At 45.5% G+C, this 20,417-nt stretch overlaps 1 protein-coding gene across 1 annotated transcript; it reads left to right on the forward strand.

Annotated features, from left to right (window-relative positions):
* The first annotated feature begins 1,098 nt into the window (after positions 1-1,098).
* LOC126284903 (uncharacterized) lies at positions 1,099-2,265 on the forward strand. The gene has a single exon (XM_049984165.1). The coding sequence runs from the start codon at positions 1,503-1,505 to the stop codon at positions 2,256-2,258; it is 756 nt and encodes a 251-aa protein (XP_049840122.1). The 5' UTR covers positions 1,099-1,502; the 3' UTR covers positions 2,259-2,265.
* The last annotated feature ends 18,152 nt before the right edge of the window (positions 2,266-20,417 follow it).

The following is a 20,417-nucleotide window of genomic DNA, read 5'->3' on the forward strand; positions in this document are numbered from 1 at the left end:
ACCCACCCCAAACGAGTACTGTGTGACGTGCTACCCGGCAGGTATTCACCGAGGTAGCCGGCTACCTCAGTCGGTAGAGCGTCAGACTCTTAATCCCAGGGTCGTGGGTTCGAGCCAGACGCTGGGCGGAACGGAATTTTGTTCCGCTGCAGGTGTAAATTACCGTTTTTCTGATTAACGAGATTTAATGGAAATAGCAACTTTAAACTTTGCCTACGTCTCTGTCAGTCGCAAGGAAGCTGTATTTGAAGGTGAAGGTGATTTTGTAGACATGTGTGAAAGACATGTTCTGAAATGCAAGTGTTGTTGTTTGGACAGCACATCGGTTACGTGTCAGATGTGTAGCCAAGCAGTAATTTGTCGCCATAGCTGCAAATATTAGCCGGTAATATGAAGTGTTGTCAGCTAAAGTCTGATGATGCAGACGACCGTAAGGACGAAGTACCCAAGAGTACCGCTAGGCCGCGCCTCTTTAGCTCAGTGGTAGAGCACTGGTCTAATAAACCAGGGGTCGTAAGTGCCATCATCACAGGAGAAAGATGAATTTTGGAAATCAGTTGCGCGTCGTGGCCGTATAGCAAACAGTACCTGTGATGACGAACAATTAGCGACAGGCGTTTTTTTAAGAATTATTCTCAGATGCGATTAAGGCGAATGGCGCAGATAAAGCATTTGCCAAAGCGGTACAGCATAAGGTGGGGCGAGGCAGTCTGAATTACATTTTATAGATGTATTTCTCACATATCTCAGAGCCTCTCGCGATATTCGTCGTCGTCGTCGTCGTCGTCGTCGTCGTCGTCGTCGTCGTCGTCGTCGCCGCCGCCGCCGCTTCTGCAGAAGTAGCAAATGGCAATCGTAGCAAATGCGGCGAGGGACGCCCTGCCTTCGATTCCGAATGCACAAAGTGTGTGGTCTTGTTTCTCAGTCTATATTTGGTCGGTCACGTCAGAGGTTGAATGTAACGAATGGGTGGGAAAGAGCAAGGGGCAGCGGCTGTGTAGAACGAAAACACAAATCCTCAGTGGTCTGAGCGTTTCGAGATGAGTCGTATACATGTAAATGTTTGTCGTCAGTGACCGTGTGGCCTAATGGTCGTATTATGTAGTTGACTATAAGCCAGATGGGTTTGTTTGTCACTTGCTAAGCTTGTCAACTCTTTGTACCATGTGAGCTCTATAGTAACATCGAGACCACGGTCTGTAACAGGAATGGAATAGTTCAGGTGTAGTTTTCTGAAATTTGAATATACCCTCTGTCATAGTCACGAATTTCTTATGTGAAGGCTTCAGCTCGAACTTTAAATCATTTGATGTGTCCAGTCGTAGAAAACGTGATCGTCACCGTTTATCACAGCCTTTTTTTTTTTTTGCTTGGTGAAAAAACTGAAGAATTGTGCCTTGCCTTTTGGAGGAATCAGAGACCCTGTCAATCATAAAAGATTTGGTCGATGTGTTACCACAAGTAGATATATAATTTAGACTGTAGCAGAAAACCATACGATCATGATGAGTGCCACAGGGAAAGATACCAAGAACTGTGGAGTTAACATAGAGAATAGGAACTTGACTGCTTCAGCCATGAACTCGCCGCCAGTTACTCCTTCGAAAGCTTCATCATCGGGTATATCACAGAATAAAACTGGATCAACATCAAGCGTACTTCCAGTACCGCATTCATTGATGAGTCCTGTGGCTGTACCGACTCCAACACTAGAACAGACAATCACACCTACATTGCAGAATGTTGTTTCCACAGTGAATTTGTGCTGCCAGCTAGATCTCATGCAGATAAATTTTCGGACTCGAAATTCTGAATATAATCCGCAACGCTTCACAGGAATAGTTATGCGGATTCGTGAGCCTCATACAACAGCTCTAATTTTCCGCTCAGGAAAAATGGTTGTAACCGGTGCTAGAAATGAGGCTGATTCACGTCTTGCAGCACGTAAATTTGCAAGAATAATTGAAAAATTAGGCTTTAAAGTTTCCTTCAAAGATTTCAAGGTTCAGAATATTGTGGCCACATGTGACTTGAAGTTCCCAATTCGGGTTGAAAATTTGAATCAGATGCACGGCCAATTTAGCAGCTATGAACCTGAGCTGTTTCCTGGACTTGTGTATCGAATGGTGAGACCACGTGTTGTACTGCTCATATTTGTGAATGGGAAAGTTGTCTTGACTGGTGCCAAAAGTCGACAAGATCTTCAGGATGCTATGGAGAACATTTATCCTATCCTCAGGAGTTTTAGAAAACAGTAGTTGTGGTTAATAAAAAAAAAAAAAAAAAAAAAAAAAAAAAAAAAAAAAAAAAAAAAAAAATGGATAAGGCGTCGGACTTCGGATATGAAGTTTACAGGTTCGAATGCTGTCACGCTTGTGTTTTTCCAGTTCTGAAAAAGAAACATAACGTTTTAATGTAGCAATTGAGCAGTACGAAACCGTCTGAATGTTGCTGTTGACCATTTTTTGCTTGGAGATGCTCTTGAGCTTGAAACACACACAACAAGACCGGTGTTAACTAGCGAAATGGTCGGCAGAGTGCCGACACAGCGAGTTTTGACTATCACTTGCACATCTAAAACAACGTCGGAAAGTAACTCGTTCGGCTTTTGAGTCACATAAAGTATGTGTGTTAATTTTGACGCCACTAGCTCTGCATGTTGTCATGCAATTTCTTTACCTCTCAGAAATGATTATGACATAAAAGTGAAGTACGTGACGAGTGTGACGTTAGGAAAACATTAGGCATCATGGAGAGATTCTGTATGGGACCACCCACCCCAAACGAGTACTGTGTGACGTGCTACCCGGCAGGTATTCACCGAGGTAGCCGGCTACCTCAGTCGGCAGAGCGTCAGACTCTTAATCCCAGGGTCGTGTGTTCGATCCAGACGCTGGGCGGAACGGAATTTTGTTCCGCTGCAGGTGTAAATTACCGTTTTTCTGATTAACGAGATTTAATGGAAATAGCAACTTTAAACTTTGCCTACGTCTCTGTCAGTCGCAAGGAAGCTGTATTTGAAGGTGAAGGTGATTTTGTAGACATGTGTGAAAGACATGTTCTGAAATGCAAGTGTTGTTGTTTGGACAGCACATCGGTTACGTGTCAGATGTGTAGCCAAGCAGTAATTTGTCGCCATAGCTGCAAATATTAGCCGGTAATATGAAGTGTTGTCAGCTAAAGTCTGATGATGCAGACGACCGTAAGGACGAAGTACCCAAGAGTACCGCTAGGCCGCGCCTCTTTAGCTCAGTGGTAGAGCACTGGTCTAATAAACCAGGGGTCGTAAGTTCCATCCTCAAAGGAGAAAGATGAATTTTGGAAATCAGTTGCGCGTCGTGGCCGTATAGCAAACAGTACCTGTGATGACGAACAATTAGCGACAGGCGTTTTTTTAAGAATTACTCTCAGATGCGATTAAGGCGAATGGCGCAGATAAAGCATTTGCCAAAGCGGTACAGCATAAGGTGGGGCGAGGCAGTCTGAATTACATTTTATAGATGTATTTCTCACATATCTCAGAGCCTCTCGCGATATTCGTCGTCGTCGTCGTCGTCGTCGTCGTCGTCGTCGTCGTCGTCGTCGTCGTCGCCGCCGCCGCTTCTGCAGAAGTAGCAAATGGCAATCGTAGCAAATGCGGCGAGGGACGCCCTGCCTTCGATTCCGAATTCACAAAGTGTGTGGTCTTGTTTCTCAGTCTATATTTGGTCGTTCACGTCAGAGGTTGAATGTAACGAATGGGTGGGAAAGAGCAAGGGGCAGCGGCTGTGTAGAACGAAAACACAAATCCTCAGTGGTGTGAGCGTTTCGAGATGAGTAATATACAGGTTACACTTGGTCGTCAGTGACCGTGTGGCCTAATGGATAAGGCGTCGGATTTCGGATCTAAAGATTACAGGTACGAATGCTGTCACGCTTGTGTTTTTCCAGTTCTGAAAAAGAAACATAACGTTTTAATGTAGCAATTGAGCAGTACGAAACCGTCTGAATGTTGCTGTTGACCATTTTTTGCTTGGAGATGCTCTTGAGCTTGAAACACACACAACAAGACCGGTGTTAACTAGCGAAATGGTCGGCAGAGTGCCGACACAGCGAGTTTTGACTATCACTTGCACATCTAAAACAACGTCGGAAAGTAACTCGTTCGGCTTTTGAGTCACATAAAGTATGTGTGTTAATTTTGACGCCACTAGCTCTGCATGTTGTCATGCAATTTCTTTACCTCTCAGAAATGATTATGACATAAAAGTGAAGTACGTGACGAGTGTGACGTTAGGAAAACATTAGGCATCATGGAGAGATTCTGTATGGGACCACCCACCCCAAACGAGTACTGTGTGACGTGCTACCCGGCAGGTATTCACCGAGGTAGCCGGCTACCTCAGTCGGTAGAGCGTCAGACTCTTAATCCCAGGGTCGTGGGTTCGAGACAGACGCTGGGCGGAACGGAATTTTGTTCCGCTGCAGGTGTAAATTACCGTTTTTCTGATTAACGAGATTTAATGGAAATAGCAACTTTAAACTTTGCCTACGTCTCTGTCAGTCGCAAGGAAGCTGTATTTGAAGGTGAAGGTGATTTTGTAGACATGTGTGAAAGACATGTTCTGAAATGCAAGTGTTGTTGTTTGGAGAGCACATCGGTTACGTGTCAGATGTGTAGCCAAGCAGTAATTTGTCGCCATAGCTGCAAATATTAGCCGGTAATATGAAGTGTTGTCAGCTAAAGTCTGATGATGCAGACGACCGTAAGGACGAAGTACCCAAGGGTACCGCTAGGCCGCGCCTCTTTACCTCAGTGGTAGAGCACTGGTCTAATAAACCAGGGGTCGTAAGTTCCATCCTCACAGGAGAAAGATGAATTTTGGAAATCAGTTGCGCGTCGTGGCCGTATAGCAAACAGTACCTGTGATGACGAACAATTAGCGACAGGCGTTTTTTTAAGAATTACTCTCAGATGCGATTAAGGCGAATGGCGCAGATAAAGCATTTGCCAAAGCGGTACAGCATAAGGTGGGGCGAGGCAGTCTGAATTACATTTTATAGATGTATTTCTCACATATCTCAGAGCCTCTCGCGATATTCGTCGTCGTCGTCGTCGTCGCCGCCGCCGCTTCTGCAGAAGTAGCAAATGGCAATCGTAGCAAATGCGGCGAGGGACGCCCTGCCTTCGATTCCGAATGCTCAAAGTGTGTGGTCTTGTTTCTCAGTCTATATTTGGTCGGTCACGTCAGAGGTTGAATGTAACGAATGGGTGGGAAAGAGCAAGGGGCAGCGGCTGTGTAGAACGAAAACACAAATCCTCAGTGGTGTGAGCGTTTCGAGATGAGTCGTATACATGTAAATGTTTGTCGTCAGTGACCGTGTGGCCTAATGGATAAGGCGTCGGACTTCGGATATGAAGTTTACAGGTTCGAATGCTGTCACGCTTGTGTTTTTCCAGTTCTGAAAAAGAAACATAACGTTTTAATGTAGCAATTGAGCAGTACGAAACCGTCTGAATGTTGCTGTTGACCATTTTTTGCTTGGAGATGCTCTTGAGCTTGAAACACACACAACAAGACCGGTGTTAACTAGCGAAATGGTCGGCAGAGTGCCGACACAGCGAGTTTTGACTATCACTTGCACATCTAAAACAACGTCGGAAAGTAACTCGTTCGGCTTTTGAGTCACATAAAGTATGTGTGTTAATTTTGACGCCACTAGCTCTGCATGTTGTCATGCAATTTCTTTACCTCTCAGAAATGATTATGACATAAAAGTGAAGTACGTGACGAGTGTGACGTTAGGAAAACATTAGGCATCATGGAGAGATTCTGTATGGGACCACCCACCCCAAACGAGTACTGTGTGACGTGCTACCCGGCAGGTATTCACCGAGGTAGCCGGCTACCTCAGTCGGCAGAGCGTCAGACTCTTAATCCCAGGGTCGTGTGTTCGATCCAGACGCTGGGCGGAACGGAATTTTGTTCCGCTGCAGGTGTAAATTACCGTTTTTCTGATTAACGAGATTTAATGGAAATAGCAATTTTAAACTTTGCCTACGTCTCTGTCAGTCGCAAGGAAGCTGTATTTGAAGGTGAAGGTGATTTTGTAGACATGTGTGAAAGACATGTTCTGAAATGCAAGTGTTGTTGTTTGGAGAGCACATCGGTTACGTGTCAGATGTGTAGCCAAGCAGTAATTTGTCGCCATAGCTGCAAATATTAGCCGGTAATATGAAGTGTTGTCAGCTAAAGTCTGATGATGCAGACGACCGTAAGGACGAAGTACCCAAGAGTACCGCTAGGCCGCGCCTCTTTAGCTCAGTGGTAGAGCACTGGTCTAATAAACCAGGGGTCGTAAGTTCCATCCTCACAGGAGAAAGATGAATTTTGGAAATCAGTTGCGCGTCGTGGCCGTATAGCAAACAGTACCTGTGATGACGAACAATTAGCGACAGGCGTTTTTTTAAGAATTACTCTCAGATGCGATTAAGGCGAATGGCGCAGATAAAGCATTTGCCAAAGCGGTACAGCATAAGGTGGGGCGAGGCAGTCTGAATTACATTTTATAGATGTATTTCTCACATATCTCAGAGCCTCTCGCGATATTCGTCGTCGTCGTCGTCGTCGTCGTCGTCGTCGCCGCCGCCGCTTCTGCAGAAGTAGCAAATGGCAATCGTAGCAAATGCGGCGAGGGACGCCCTGCCTTCGATTCCGAATTCACAAAGTGTGTGGTCTTGTTTCTCAGTCTATATTTGGTCGTTCACGTCAGAGGTTGAATGTAACGAATGGGTGGGAAAGAGCAAGGGGCAGCGGCTGTGTAGAACGAAAACACAAATCCTCAGTGGTGTGAGCGTTTCGAGATGAGTCGTATACATGTTACACTTGGTCGTCAGTGACCGTGTGGCCTAATGGATAAGGCGTCGGATTTCGGATCTGAAGATTACAGGTTCGAATGCTGTCACGCTTGTGTTTTTCCAGTTCTGAAAAAGAAACATAACGTTTTAATGTAGCAATTGAGCAGTACGAAACCGTCTGAATGTTGCTGTTGACCATTTTTTGCTTGGAGATGCTCTTGAGCTTGAAACACACACAACAAGACCGGTGTTAACTAGCGAAATGGTCGGCAGAGTGCCGACACAGCGAGTTTTGACTATCACTTGCACATCTAAAACAACGTCGGAAAGTAACTCGTTCGGCTTTTGAGTCACATAAAGTATGTGTGTTAATTTTGACGCCACTAGCTCTGCATGTTGTCATGCAATTTCTTTACCTCTCAGAAATGATTATGACATAAAAGTGAAGTACGTGACGAGTGTGACGTTAGGAAAACATTAGGCATCATGGAGAGATTCTGTATGGGACCACCCACCCCAAACGAGTACTGTGTGACGTGCTACCCGGCAGGTATTCACCGAGGTAGCCGGCTACCTCAGTCGGTAGAGCGTCAGACTCTTAATCCCAGGGTCGTGGGTTCGAGCCAGACGCTGGGCGGAACGGAATTTTGTTCCGCTGCAGGTGTAAATTACCGTTTTTCTGATTAACGAGATTTAATGGAAATAGCAACTTTAAACTTTGCCTACGTCTCTGTCAGTCGCAAGGAAGCTGTATTTGAAGGTGAAGGTGATTTTGTAGACATGTGTGAAAGACATGTTCTGAAATGCAAGTGTTGTTGTTTGGACAGCACATCGGTTACGTGTCAGATGTGTAGCCAAGCAGTAATTTGTCGCCATAGCTGCAAATATTAGCCGGTAATATGAAGTGTTGTCAGCTAAAGTCTGATGATGCAGACGACCGTAAGGACGAAGTACCCAAGAGTACCGCTAGGCCGCGCCTCTTTAGCTCAGTGGTAGAGCACTGGTCTAATAAACCAGGGGTCGTAAGTTCCATCCTCACAGGAGAAAGATGAATTTTGGAAATCAGTTGCGCGTCGTGGCCGTATAGCAAACAGTACCTGTGATGACGAACAATTAGCGACAGGCGTTTTTTTAAGAATTACTCTCAGATGCGATTAAGGCGAATGGCGCAGATAAAGCATTTGCCAAAGCGGTACAGCATAAGGTGGGGCGAGGCAGTCTGAATTACATTTTATAGATGTATTTCTCACATATCTCAGAGCCTCTCGCGATATTCGTCGTCGTCGTCGTCGTCGTCGTCGTCGTCGTCGCCGCCGCTTCTGCAGAAGTAGCAAATGGCAATCGTAGCAAATGCGGCGAGGGACGCCCTGCCTTCGATTCCGAATTCACAAAGTGTGTGGTCTTGTTTCTCAGTCTATATTTGGTCGTTCACGTCAGAGGTTGAATGTAACGAATGGGTGGGAAAGAGCAAGCGGCAGCGACTGTGTAGAACGAAAACACAAATCCTCAGGGGTGTGAGCGTTTCGAGATGAGTCGTATACATGTAAATGTTGGTCGTCAGTGACCGTGTGGCCTAATGGATAAGGCGTCGGACTTCGGATCTGAAGATTACAGTTTCGAATGCTGTCACGCTTGTGTTTTTCCAGTTCTGAAAAAAAACATAACGTTTTAATGTAGCAATTGAGCAGTACGAAACCGTCTGAATGTTGCTGTTGACCATTTTTTGCTTGGAGATGCTCTTGAGCTTGAAACACACACAACAAGACCGGTGTTAACTAGCGAAATGGTCGGCAGAGTGCCGACACAGCGAGTTTTGACTATCACTTGCACATCTAAAACAACGTCGGAAAGTAACTCGTTCGGCTTTTGAGTCACATAAAGTATGTGTGTTAATTTTGACGCCACTAGCTCTGCATGTTGTCATGCAATTTCTTTACCTCTCAGAAATGATTATGACATAAAAGTGAAGTACGTGACGAGTGTGACGTTAGGAAAACATTAGGCATCATGGAGAGATTCTGTATGGGACCACCCACCCCAAACGAGTACTGTGTGACGTGCTACCCGGCAGGTATTCACCGAGGTAGCCGGCTACCTCAGTCGGTAGAGCGTCAGACTCTTAATCCCAGGGTCGTGGGTTCGAGCCAGACGCTGGGCGGAACGGAATTTTGTTCCGCTGCAGGTGTAAATTACCGTTTTTCTGATTAACGAGATTTAATGGAAATAGCAACTTTAAACTTTGCCTACGTCTCTGTCAGTCGCAAGGAAGCTGTATTTGAAGGTGAAGGTGATTTTGTAGACATGTGTGGAAGACATGTTCTGAAATGCAAGTGTTGTTGTTTGGACAGCACATCGGTTACGTGTCAGATGTGTAGCCAAGCAGTAACTTGTCGCCATAGCTGCAAATATTAGCCGGGTAATATGAAGTGTTGTCAGCTAAAGTCTGATGATGCAGACGACTGTAAGGACGAAGTACCCAATAGTACCGCTAGGCCGCGACTCTTTAGCTCAGTGGTAGAGCACTGGTCTAATAAACCAGGGGTCGTAAGTTCCATCCTCATAGTAGAAAGATGAATTTTGGAAATCAGTTGCGCGTCGTGGCCGTATAGCAAACAGTACCTGTGATGACGAACAATTAGCGACAGGCGTTTTTTTAAGAATTACTCTCAGATGCAATTAAGGCGAATGGCGCAGATAAAGCATTTGCCAAAGCTGTACAGCATAAGGTCGGGCGAGGCAGTCTGAATTACATTTTATAGATGTATTTCTCACATATCTCAGAGCCTCTCGCGATATTCGTCGTCGTCGTCGTCGTCGCCGCCGCCGCTTCTGCAGAAGTAGCAAATGGCAATCGTAGCAAATGCGGCGAGGGACGCCCTGCCTTCGATTCCGAATGCACAAAGTGTGTGGTCTTGTTTCTCAGTCTATATTTGGTCGGTCACGTCAGAGGTTGAATGTAACGAATGGGTGGGAAAGAGCAAGGGGCAGCGGCTGTGTAGAACGAAAACACAAATCCTCAGTGGTGTGAGCGTTTCGAGATGAGTCGTATACATGTAAATGTTTGTCGTCAGTGACCGTGTGACCTAATGGATAAGGCGTCGGACTTCGGATCTGAAGATTACAGGTTCGAATGCTGTCACGCTTGTGTTTTTCCAGTTCTGAAAAAGAAACATAACGTTTTAATGTAGCAATTGAGCAGTACGAAACCGTCTGAATGTTGCTGTTGACCATTTTTTGCTTGGAGATGCTCTTGAGCTTGAAACACACACAACAAGACCGGTGTTAACTAGCGAAATGGTCGGCAGAGTGCCGACACAGCGAGTTTTGACTATCACTTGCACATCTAAAACAACGTCGGAAAGTAACTCGTTCGGCTTTTGAGTCACATAAAGTATGTGTGTTAATTTTGACGCCACTAGCTCTGCATGTTGTCATGCAATTTCTTTACCTCTCAGAAATGATTATGACATAAAAGTGAAGTACGTGACGAGTGTGACGTTAGGAAAACATTAGGCATCATGGAGAGATTCTGTATGGGACCACCCACCCCAAACGAGTACTGTGTGACGTGCTACCCGGCAGGTATTCACCGAGGTAGCCGGCTACCTCAGTCGGCAGAGCGTCAGACTCTTAATCCCAGGGTCGTGTGTTCGATCCAGACGCTGGGCGGAACGGAATTTTGTTCCGCTGCAGGTGTAAATTACCGTTTTTCTGATTAACGAGATTTAATGGAAATAGCAACTTTAAACTTTGCCTACGTCTCTGTCAGTCGCAAGGAAGCTGTATTTGAAGGTGAAGGTGATTTTGTAGACATGTGTGAAAGACATGTTCTGAAATGCAAGTGTTGTTGTTTGGACAGCACATCGGTTACGTGTCAGATGTGTAGCCAAGCAGTAATTTGTCGCCATAGCTGCAAATATTAGCCGGTAATATGAAGTGTTGTCAGCTAAAGTCTGATGATGCAGACGACCGTAAGGACGAAGTACCCAAGAGTACCGCTAGGCCGCGCCTCTTTAGCTCAGTGGTAGAGCACTGGTCTAATAAACCAGGGGTCGTAAGTTCCATCCTCAAAGGAGAAAGATGAATTTTGGAAATCAGTTGCGCGTCGTGGCCGTATAGCAAACAGTACCTGTGATGACGAACAATTAGCGACAGGCGTTTTTTTAAGAATTACTCTCAGATGCGATTAAGGCGAATGGCGCAGATAAAGCATTTGCCAAAGCGGTACAGCATAAGGTGGGGCGATGCAGTCTGAATTACATTTTGTAGATGTATTTCTCACATATCGCACAGCCTCTCGCGATATTCGTCGTCGTCGTCGTCGTCGTTGTCGTCGCCGCCGCCGCCGCCGCCGCCGCCGCCGCTTCTGCAAAAGTAGCAAATGGCAATCGTAGCAAATGTGGCGAGGGACGCCCTTCCTTCGATTCCGAATGCACAAAGTGTGTGGTCTTGTTTCTCAGTCTATATTTGGTCGGTCACGTCAGAGGTTGAATGTAACGAATGGGTGGGAAAGAGCAAGTAGCAGCGGCTGTGTAGAACGAAAACACAAATCCTCAGTGGTGTGAGCGTTTCGAGATGTGTCGTATACTTGTAAATGTTGGTCGTCAGTGACCGTGTGGCCTAATGGATAAGGCGTCGGACTTCGGATCTGAAAATTACAGGTTCGAATGCTGTCACGCTTGTGTTTTTCCAGTTCTGAAAAAGAAACATAACGTTTTAATGTAGCAATTGAGCAGTACGAAACCGTCTGAATGTTGCTGTTGACCATTTTTTGCTTGGAGATGCTCTTGAGCTTGAAACACACACAACAAGACCGGTGTTAACTAGCGAAATGGTCGGCAGAGTGCCGACACAGCGAGTTTTGACTATCACTTGTACATCTAAAACAACGTCGGAAAGTAACTCGTTCGGCTTTTGAGTCACATAAAGTATGTGTGTTAATTTTGACGCCACTAGCTCTGCATGTTGTCATGCAATTTCTTTACCTCTCAGAAATGATTATGACATAAAAGTGAAGTACGTGACGAGTGTGACGTTAGGAAAACATTAGGCATCATGGAGAGATTCTGTATGGGACCACCCACCCCAAACGAGTACTGTGTGACGTGCTACCCGGCAGGTATTCACCGAGGTAGCCGGCTACCTCAGTCGGTAGAGCGTCAGACTCTTAATCCCAGGGTCGTGGGTTCGAGCCAGACGCTGGGCGGAACGGAATTTTGTTCCGCTGCAGGTGTAAATTACCGTTTTTCTGATTAACGAGATTTAATGGAAATAGCAACTTTAAACTTTGCCTACGTCTCTGTCAGTCGCAAGGAAGCTGTATTTGAAGGTGAAGGTGATTTTGTAGACATGTGTGAAAGACATGTTCTGAAATGCAAGTGTTGTTGTTTGGACAGCACATCGGTTACGTGTCAGATGTGTAGCCAAGCAGTAATTTGTCGCCATAGCTGCAAATATTAGCCGGTAATATGAAGTGTTGTCAGCTAAAGTCTGATGATGCAGACGACCGTAAGGACGAAGTACCCAAGAGTACCGCTAGGCCGCGCCTCTTTAGCTCAGTGGTAGAGCACTGGTCTAATAAACCAGGGGTCGTAAGTTCCATCATCACAGGAGAGAGATGAATTTTGGAAATCAGTTGCGCGTCGTGGCCGTATAGCAAACAGTACCTGTGATGACGAACAATTAGCGACAGGCGTTTTTTTAAGAATTATTCTCAGATGCGATTAAGGCGAATGGCGCAGATAAAGCATTTGCCAAAGCGGTACAGCATAAGGTGGGGCGAGGCAGTCTGAATTACATTTTATAGATGTATTTCTCACATATCTCAGAGCCTCTCGCGATATTCGTCGTCGTCGTCGTCGTCGTCGTCGTCGTCGTCGTCGTCGTCGTCGTCGTCGTCGTCGCCGCCGCCGCTTCTGCAGAAGTAGCAAATGGCAATCGTAGCAAATGCGGCGAGGGACGCCCTGCCTTCGATTCCGAATGCACAAAGTGTGTGGTCTTGTTTCTCAGTCTATATTTGGTCGGTCACGTCAGAGGTTGAATGTAACGAATGGGTGGGAAAGAGCAAGGGGCAGCGGCTGTGTAGAACGAAAACACAAATCCTCAGTGGTGTGAGCGTTTCGAGATGAGTCGTATACATGTAAATGTTTGTCGTCAGTGACCGTGTGGCCTAATGGATAAGGCGTCGGACTTCGGATATGAAGTTTACAGGTTCGAATGCTGTCACGCTTGTGTTTTTCCAGTTCTGAAAAAGAAACATAACGTTTTAATGTAGCAATTGAGCAGTACGAAACCGTCTGAATGTTGCTGTTGACCATTTTTTGCTTGGAGATGCTCTTGAGCTTGAAACACACACAACAAGACCGGTGTTAACTAGCGAAATGGTCGGCAGAGTGCCGACACAGCGAGTTTTGACTATCACTTGCACATGTAAAACAACGTCGGAAAGTAACTCGTTCGGCTTTTGAGTCACATAAAGTATGTGTGTTAATTTTGACGCCACTAGCTCTGCATGTTGTCATGCAATTTCTTTACCTCTCAGAAATGATTATGACATAAAAGTGAAGTACGTGACGAGTGTGACGTTAGGAAAACATTAGGCATCATGGAGAGATTCTGTATGGGACCACCCACCCCAAACGAGTACTGTGTGACGTGCTACCCGGCAGGTATTCACCTAGGTAGCCGGCTACCTCAGTCGGCAGAGCGTCAGACTCTTAATCCCAGGGTCGTGTGTTCGATCCAGACGCTGGGCGGAACGGAATTTTGTTCCGCTGCAGGTGTAAATTACCGTTTTTCTGATTAACGAGATTTAATGGAAATAGCAACTTTAAACTTTGCCTACGTCTCTGTCAGTCGCAAGGAAGCTGTATTTGAAGGTGAAGGTGATTTTGTAGACATGTGTGAAAGACATGTTCTGAAATGCAAGTGTTGTTGTTTGGACAGCACATCGGTTACGTGTCAGATGTGTAGCCAAGCAGTAATTTGTCGCCATAGCTGCAAATATTAGCCGGTAATATGAAGTGTTGTCAGCTAAAGTCTGATGATGCAGACGACCGTAAGGACGAAGTACCCAAGAGTACCGCTAGGCCGCGCCTCTTTAGCTCAGTGGTAGAGCACTGGTCTAATAAACCAGGGGTCGTAAGTTCCATCCTCACAGGAAAAAGATGAATTTTGGAAATCAGTTGCGCGTCGTGGCCGTATAGCAAACAGTACCTGTGATGACGAACAATTAGCGACAGGCGTTTTTTTAAGAATTACTCTCAGATGCGATTAAGGCGAATGGCGCAGATAAAGCATTTGCCAAAGCGGTACAGCATAAGGTGGGGCGAGGCAGTCTGAATTACATTTTATAGATGTATTTCTCACATATCTCAGAGCCTCTCGCGATATTCGTCGTCGTCGTCGTCGTCGTCGTCGTCGTCGTCGCCGCCCCCGCCGCTTCTGCAGAAGTAGCAAATGGCAATCGTAGCAAATGCGGCGAGGGACGCCCTGCCTTCGATTCCGAATGCACAAAGTGTGTGGTCTAGTTTCTCAGTCTATATTTGGTCGGTCACGTCAGAGGTTGAATGTAACGAATGGGTGGGAAAGAGCAAGGGGCAGCGGCTGTGTAGAACGAAAACACAAATCCTCAGTGGTGTGAGCGTTTCGAGATGAATCGTATACATGTAAATGTTGGTCGTCAGTGACCGTGTGGCCTAATGGATAAGGCGTCGGACTTCGGATCTGAAGATTACAGGTTCGAACCAGTCAGCCAGCGGCTGCGCTGGAGGTCGGACGTGCCGTACTGTGTGCTGTGCTGCGTTAGCTCCGCGTGGTAAGTCTCTGCTCTTGCTGCAACGCGTCGCTGTCTATAGTATTTGTGTAGACATGAAAAAGAATTAAGAGATGTCGCAACCGCAACGAAAAGATACTTTGAAATTTACGTTTGATCGCAACTTTGTCCGACCGAGGTCATTTGATGTTGAACAGTGGTTTGAGGATGATGTTAAAATAGGACTTGATGATATTATCGGCATACATTTCTCGATTATGAACAGTGTGGTTTTCGTGAAACTTGCCAGTCCAGAATTGTGTGAAAGGATAGTTCGATCTTGTGGTGGCATTCTGAAATTTAAACATGCTGACGGAAATGTTGGGGAGGTTACCGTTGCCCATGCTGGTCTAGGTATTCGGACCGTGCGAGTCTTTGAACTTCCCTTTGAAATTACAAGTGACCAGATAAATGCTGTTATTGCTCCATACGGGAAAGTTTTGAGTAATATTGCCGAACGGTGGTCTGCTGCACACAAATTCCCTGTTTTGAATGGTGTGCGCCAATTAAAAGTCGAATTGCAGAAGCACATTCCGTCGTTTATAAACGTCTGCGGATATAGAGCTGTTGTGATGTATGATGACCAACCGAAAACGTGTGCTGTCTGCAATTTACCAGGCCACGTTCGTGCAGAATGTGTTCAAAGGCGAGTGGCGCAACTGCCTGCTGGCGATGCCGTCAGGCCCCCTGCTATGTCAACGCTGCCCGTGACATATGTCGCCGTAGCGCGCGGTTTTGCAAGTGCCACTGCGCTCCCCGAAGTTACTACGAATACCGACCCACAAGCGACCGACCAACCGACCGACTCAGGTGTAGCATCTGTAGACACTCAACCCTCCTGCGAAGACATATCTGCTCCTGCCCTTGTCGCCGTGGAATCGCCCAATGAGGCAATGGATACGGACGCGACCTCAGTCGCTTCGGGTAGTGCTCCTCTGCATCCTGGAGCTTCTTTAGGAGGTATCAAAAGCGTATCAGGTGCACAGAAAACGGACTCGCAACCAGCCGTTTCTAGTGGTGCTCCTCCGAATCCTGCAGCTGCCTTAGGCACTGACCACAGCCCGTCAAGTGCAATGAAATCAGACCTGGCGTCAGTCACTTCGGGTAGTGCTACTTTGCAACCTGAGGCTTCTCCAGGTACCGTCCAAAGTCCACCACGAGACGCATCTCCCAAGAAATCTAAAAAACGGAGGATCGCGCGTCAAGGTGCAGAGCAGACTGCACCACAACTTCGTGAACAGGCGAAGCAAATAGGGGGCAAAATACGTCAATCTGCATCTGAGAACTTGCAGTGCAATCAGCAGTCATCTAACGAAGACCCTGTGTCCTTGGATAGTACCTCCGGTTCTGCCAGTTTGCCCTCCGATGACGTAGCAATTACCCGAACCGAAGATAAAAATCACCAGCAAACACCTGAATATAGTGCACCACTTAATGACGAACCGATGACAGGGCTGTCGAATCCGTGGGCAGACGATGTCGACGACACTACAAAGGAGGACGAAATTATGGACACCACAGGAACCGTTACAGTCACCACGATGGCCACACCACGCGATGACGTCGTCTTGAATGTCATCGCCGCGACGGATACTGTCCCAGACACGGAGAAGCTGACTGATCCCTTCCCAAGTCATGAATATTTCTAGTCTGAACGGTTTTACTGACTTGTGTCCATATGTCTCTCGGGTCAGATTTCTTAATGTTTTTTCGAAATGATATGTTGCCAGAGTTTTTCCTAATTACACTCCCGTCTTGGCTAACGTAGTTCCGTTGCAGGCCTATAAGATCGCTACGCTGAACATCAATAAAATTTGTAGCCCATTTAATTTACAAAATTTAAAAGATTTCCTGTATGCAGCTGGTGTGGACATTTTGTTTTTACAAGAAGTAACAAACATCGAACTTGACTTCATACAGGGGTATAATGCTATAGTCAATCCTGGAATTGGATGTGATTTGGGTACCGCATTTCTTTTCAAAGAGGGCGTCGTCGTTACAGACGTAACAAAACTGCCTAACGGCAGAGGCATTGCCGGCACGCTTTATAACACCAGGATTATTAATGTCTATGCCCCATCTGGTTCTACCAATTGGTGCCAACGAGCACAGTTTTTTAAGGAGGGAATTGTTCCTTTGTTTGGTGTACACTGCACCCATACCATCCTTGGAGGCGACTTTAACAGTGTCATACATGCCAAAGACCAAACTCCGAACTACAACAAATCGCCGGACCTGGAACGTATCGTCACCGAGCTCCGTTTAACTGATTCGTGGGAGCAAAAGCACGGCGCGGCACCCGGCTTTACCCACCTCACTAATCATTCAGCGAGCCGGTTGGATCGAATATATGTCTCGCCCAATCTGAAACACCGCATCCTGCAGTCTGAAGTTTGGCCAACCGTTTTTTCGGACCACGCTGCATATATATGCACATTAAATTTGGAACGACAAGGAACCTGTCGATATAAAGGGCCATGGAAACTTAATGTTTCACACTTAAAAGATCCTGCCTGTCGAGAAGCCTTTCTCACCACTTGGAGAGCCTGCGAGACCAAACTCAGCTCTTACCACTCGACCTTGGATTGGTGGCTCAAATGCGCCAAACCTCAGATCCGGAGATGTTTCATCAACTACTCCCGGGAGAAGAGCTTTTGGCGGAAAAGAACGATAGAATTTTACTTTCATTGTCTCCGAGAACTCTACCTGCAAGGTGCTACAGCTATTGGGAACCATGGGAGAACTAAAAAATTCCAGGCAAAAATACTGACATTAAGGCGACAGCAGCTTGAAGGATACCAAATAAGGTCAAGAGCAGAGACTGTGGCGCAAAAAGAAGCCACTTCGATATATCATGTGATTCGTGAAACTAAACGAGGATTCCGCAAAATACTGACGGAGCTTAAAACTGATAATGGAACCACCTTGACAATGCACAACGACATAAAAGCAGAAATACTAACCCATTTCGACAACTTGTTTTCACATAAAGAGGTAGACGAAAAAGCACAGGACGATTTACTGACCCACCTGCAAGGACGCGTTGGTAACGCGTACGCGGAGGCTCTAATAGCGGAGGCGACCGAAGACGATGTACACTATGCTGTCTATCAAAGTGCAAAAAATAAATCCCCTGGAGCTGACGGCATACCAGCAGAATTTTATCAAGTCTTCTGGGAACATATAAAACATAGAATTACATGCATCTGTAATGAACTTCTGAACCTCAATAAGGAGATACCGAAAGATTTTCGTGAAGGTATGATAGTGTTAATCGCAAAAAAATCGGCTGGCAAGAAAATTGGAAATTTGAGACCAATCACTCTGTTGAACAGTGACTATAAAATTTTTTCGCGGCTCTTAGCCCACAGACTTAAAAATGTAATGGCCAGCGTCACCGGCCCATATCAGTCTAGCGTGGGCAAAGATAGGAAAATTCAGCAGACGCTGTCCGACTACCGCGACATAATTTCAATAGCAGAAGTATGTCGGCTAAAATGTGCCATCGTGTCGTTAGATTTCGATAAAGCCTTCGACAGGATCAGCCACTCCTACCTCCTGAAAACGATGGGCGCAATGGGTTTTCCGCCGAGACTCGTCGACCTCATACGACGTTTGGTAACGAATAACTCCTCCAGAATCATCATAAATGGACAGCCTAGCCGGCCAGTCGAGATCGCATGTTCCGTCAGGCAAGGTTGTCCGTTGTCCATGGCACTTTTTGCCATGGCCATCGAACCTTTGCTCGCTACCTTGACTCAGCGGTTACAAGGATTGCAAATACGAGGAAACAAAATAATATGTAAAGCTTATGCGGACGATGTTGGGTTTCTCGTTATGAATGTAGCGGAAGTCGAGACGGCAATGCACATAATAGAAAAATACGAACGAGCGTCAGCCGCGAGGTTAAACAAAACCAAGTCCGGCATATTCAATATCGGATGTGGCATTGGCATGCGCACACACGGTCAGTTACGTGAGCTAACAGCCTTGAAGTGTCTCGGCATTGATTTCCGAAAAAATATACGTCAAACTATTGCGGCCAACTATAGACAAGTACTAACTACCATACGAGCTAGTGTACGGACACATAGTATTCGACAATTAAATGAAATTCAGAGAGTGTCTTTAGCGAACGTCTCTATTACTTCCAAAGTCAATTATGTCGCCCAGATACTGCCAATACCCGCCGGCATCGCCAAACAAATTATGTCAGCAATAGGCTATTTTGTGAGCCGTGGCAACATATTTAAAATCCAGTATGACACTCTGACGCTCGCCACTAATAATGGCGGCTTAAACTTAACGAATGTTACTAAAAAGTCGCAGGCTCTGTACATCTCCAATACATATCAACAATGGAGACAATCCGGCAGCTGTATCGCCGCGCACTTGCTATCTGAAATAGCTCCAGATGACCTCTCTCCACCCATTAATGTGCAGCACATACCGAGCGGACTTTACCATTTACGATGGTTTTTAATAGAATATAGCTACCTACGTTCAAGAATTCCGGAAAAAGACATGACAAACATAAAAGAAATATATGGCAAATTGATGGGAGAAAAGAAGAACAACAAAATAGAACAAAACTATCCATGTTCTAACTGGAAAGTGATATGGGCAAATATTCTTAACCGTAACTTAGCTACTCATCTGAAAGCTACATGGTACTTTGTTGTAAATAGGAAAGTTGCAACATACTCGAAACTTCATACGATCCACTTAGCGGATTCGCCTTTGTGTGCAACGTGTAGTTTAATTGATAACGAAGAACATCGTTTCGTGTGTGACAAGGTTAAAGATATATGGCTGAATGTCCGACGAAAGCTGGCACTCATCCTTCGAACGTCACCTAACGCTATAACGCCTGCGGACTTTTTGACACCGGATGATGTACCCTTTCCTAACACGAAACGCAACGCAGTCAATTGGCTGAAAGCGGCAACGGTACATTACCTCTTCACGAAGGAAGAGAAAAGCCAAGGGGATTTTTGGATCTATCTGCTAACTGAGCATCACATGTTACTGAAGACTAGTAAATATAAAGAAACATACGCAAATTTTTTAATCAAGACCTTGATGTAAAAGAATTAACAAGAAATATCTGCGGACACAGAAGACAAACGTAAGAGAGTGTTCACCACTACTAACTTACAATCGTGGAAAAAAAAATAGTTTTTACCGGAATTGCCGTTCTTTGAGTTCAACCTTTATTAATTTATTTTTCAAGAAGCCATTATAAATAGTTGCTTCTCACCGAATATGGTTTGTTTTTTAAGCATTTTCAGAGCGAAGAGGCAGTTTCGAAATGCCCTCTGACGTTTCTTTGTCAAGGAAGACTATTTGCTTTGAGTGTGACAACAAAAAACAGCGATGAAGAAGGAAACAAACTGAACATAACTTCTGTTTCTACCTACTGAAGACTTCATTCTTTTTTCACATTATCAATAAGCCCAAAGAAGGGGTACATTAGTTTCTCCACGATAAAGGGATTAACTTCGTCTCATCAGTTTATGGTAATGTACATGGCGTGAGAAACCGACGCCGATGAAGGCGAATTATGGAGAGCGCAAGGATGGGCTAAAAGGGGTGATGGGAGGCCCAAAAAAAAAAAAAAAAAAAAAAAAAAAAATGCTGTCACGCTCGTGTTTTTCCAGTTCTGAAAAAGAAACATACCGTTTTAATGTAGCAATTGAGCACTACGAAACCGTCTGAATGTTGCTGTTGACCATTTTTTGCTTGGAGATGCTCTTGAGCTTGAAA

This window comes from Schistocerca gregaria, chromosome 8 (genome assembly GCF_023897955.1).
Source record: "Schistocerca gregaria isolate iqSchGreg1 chromosome 8, iqSchGreg1.2, whole genome shotgun sequence".
Classification (NCBI taxonomy): domain Eukaryota; kingdom Metazoa; phylum Arthropoda; class Insecta; order Orthoptera; family Acrididae; genus Schistocerca; species Schistocerca gregaria.

Coding starts and splice junctions, on each gene's coding strand:
- LOC126284903 (XM_049984165.1), top strand. CDS start 1,503: ATGATGAGTGCCACAGGGAAAGATACCAAGAACTGTGGAGTTAACATA.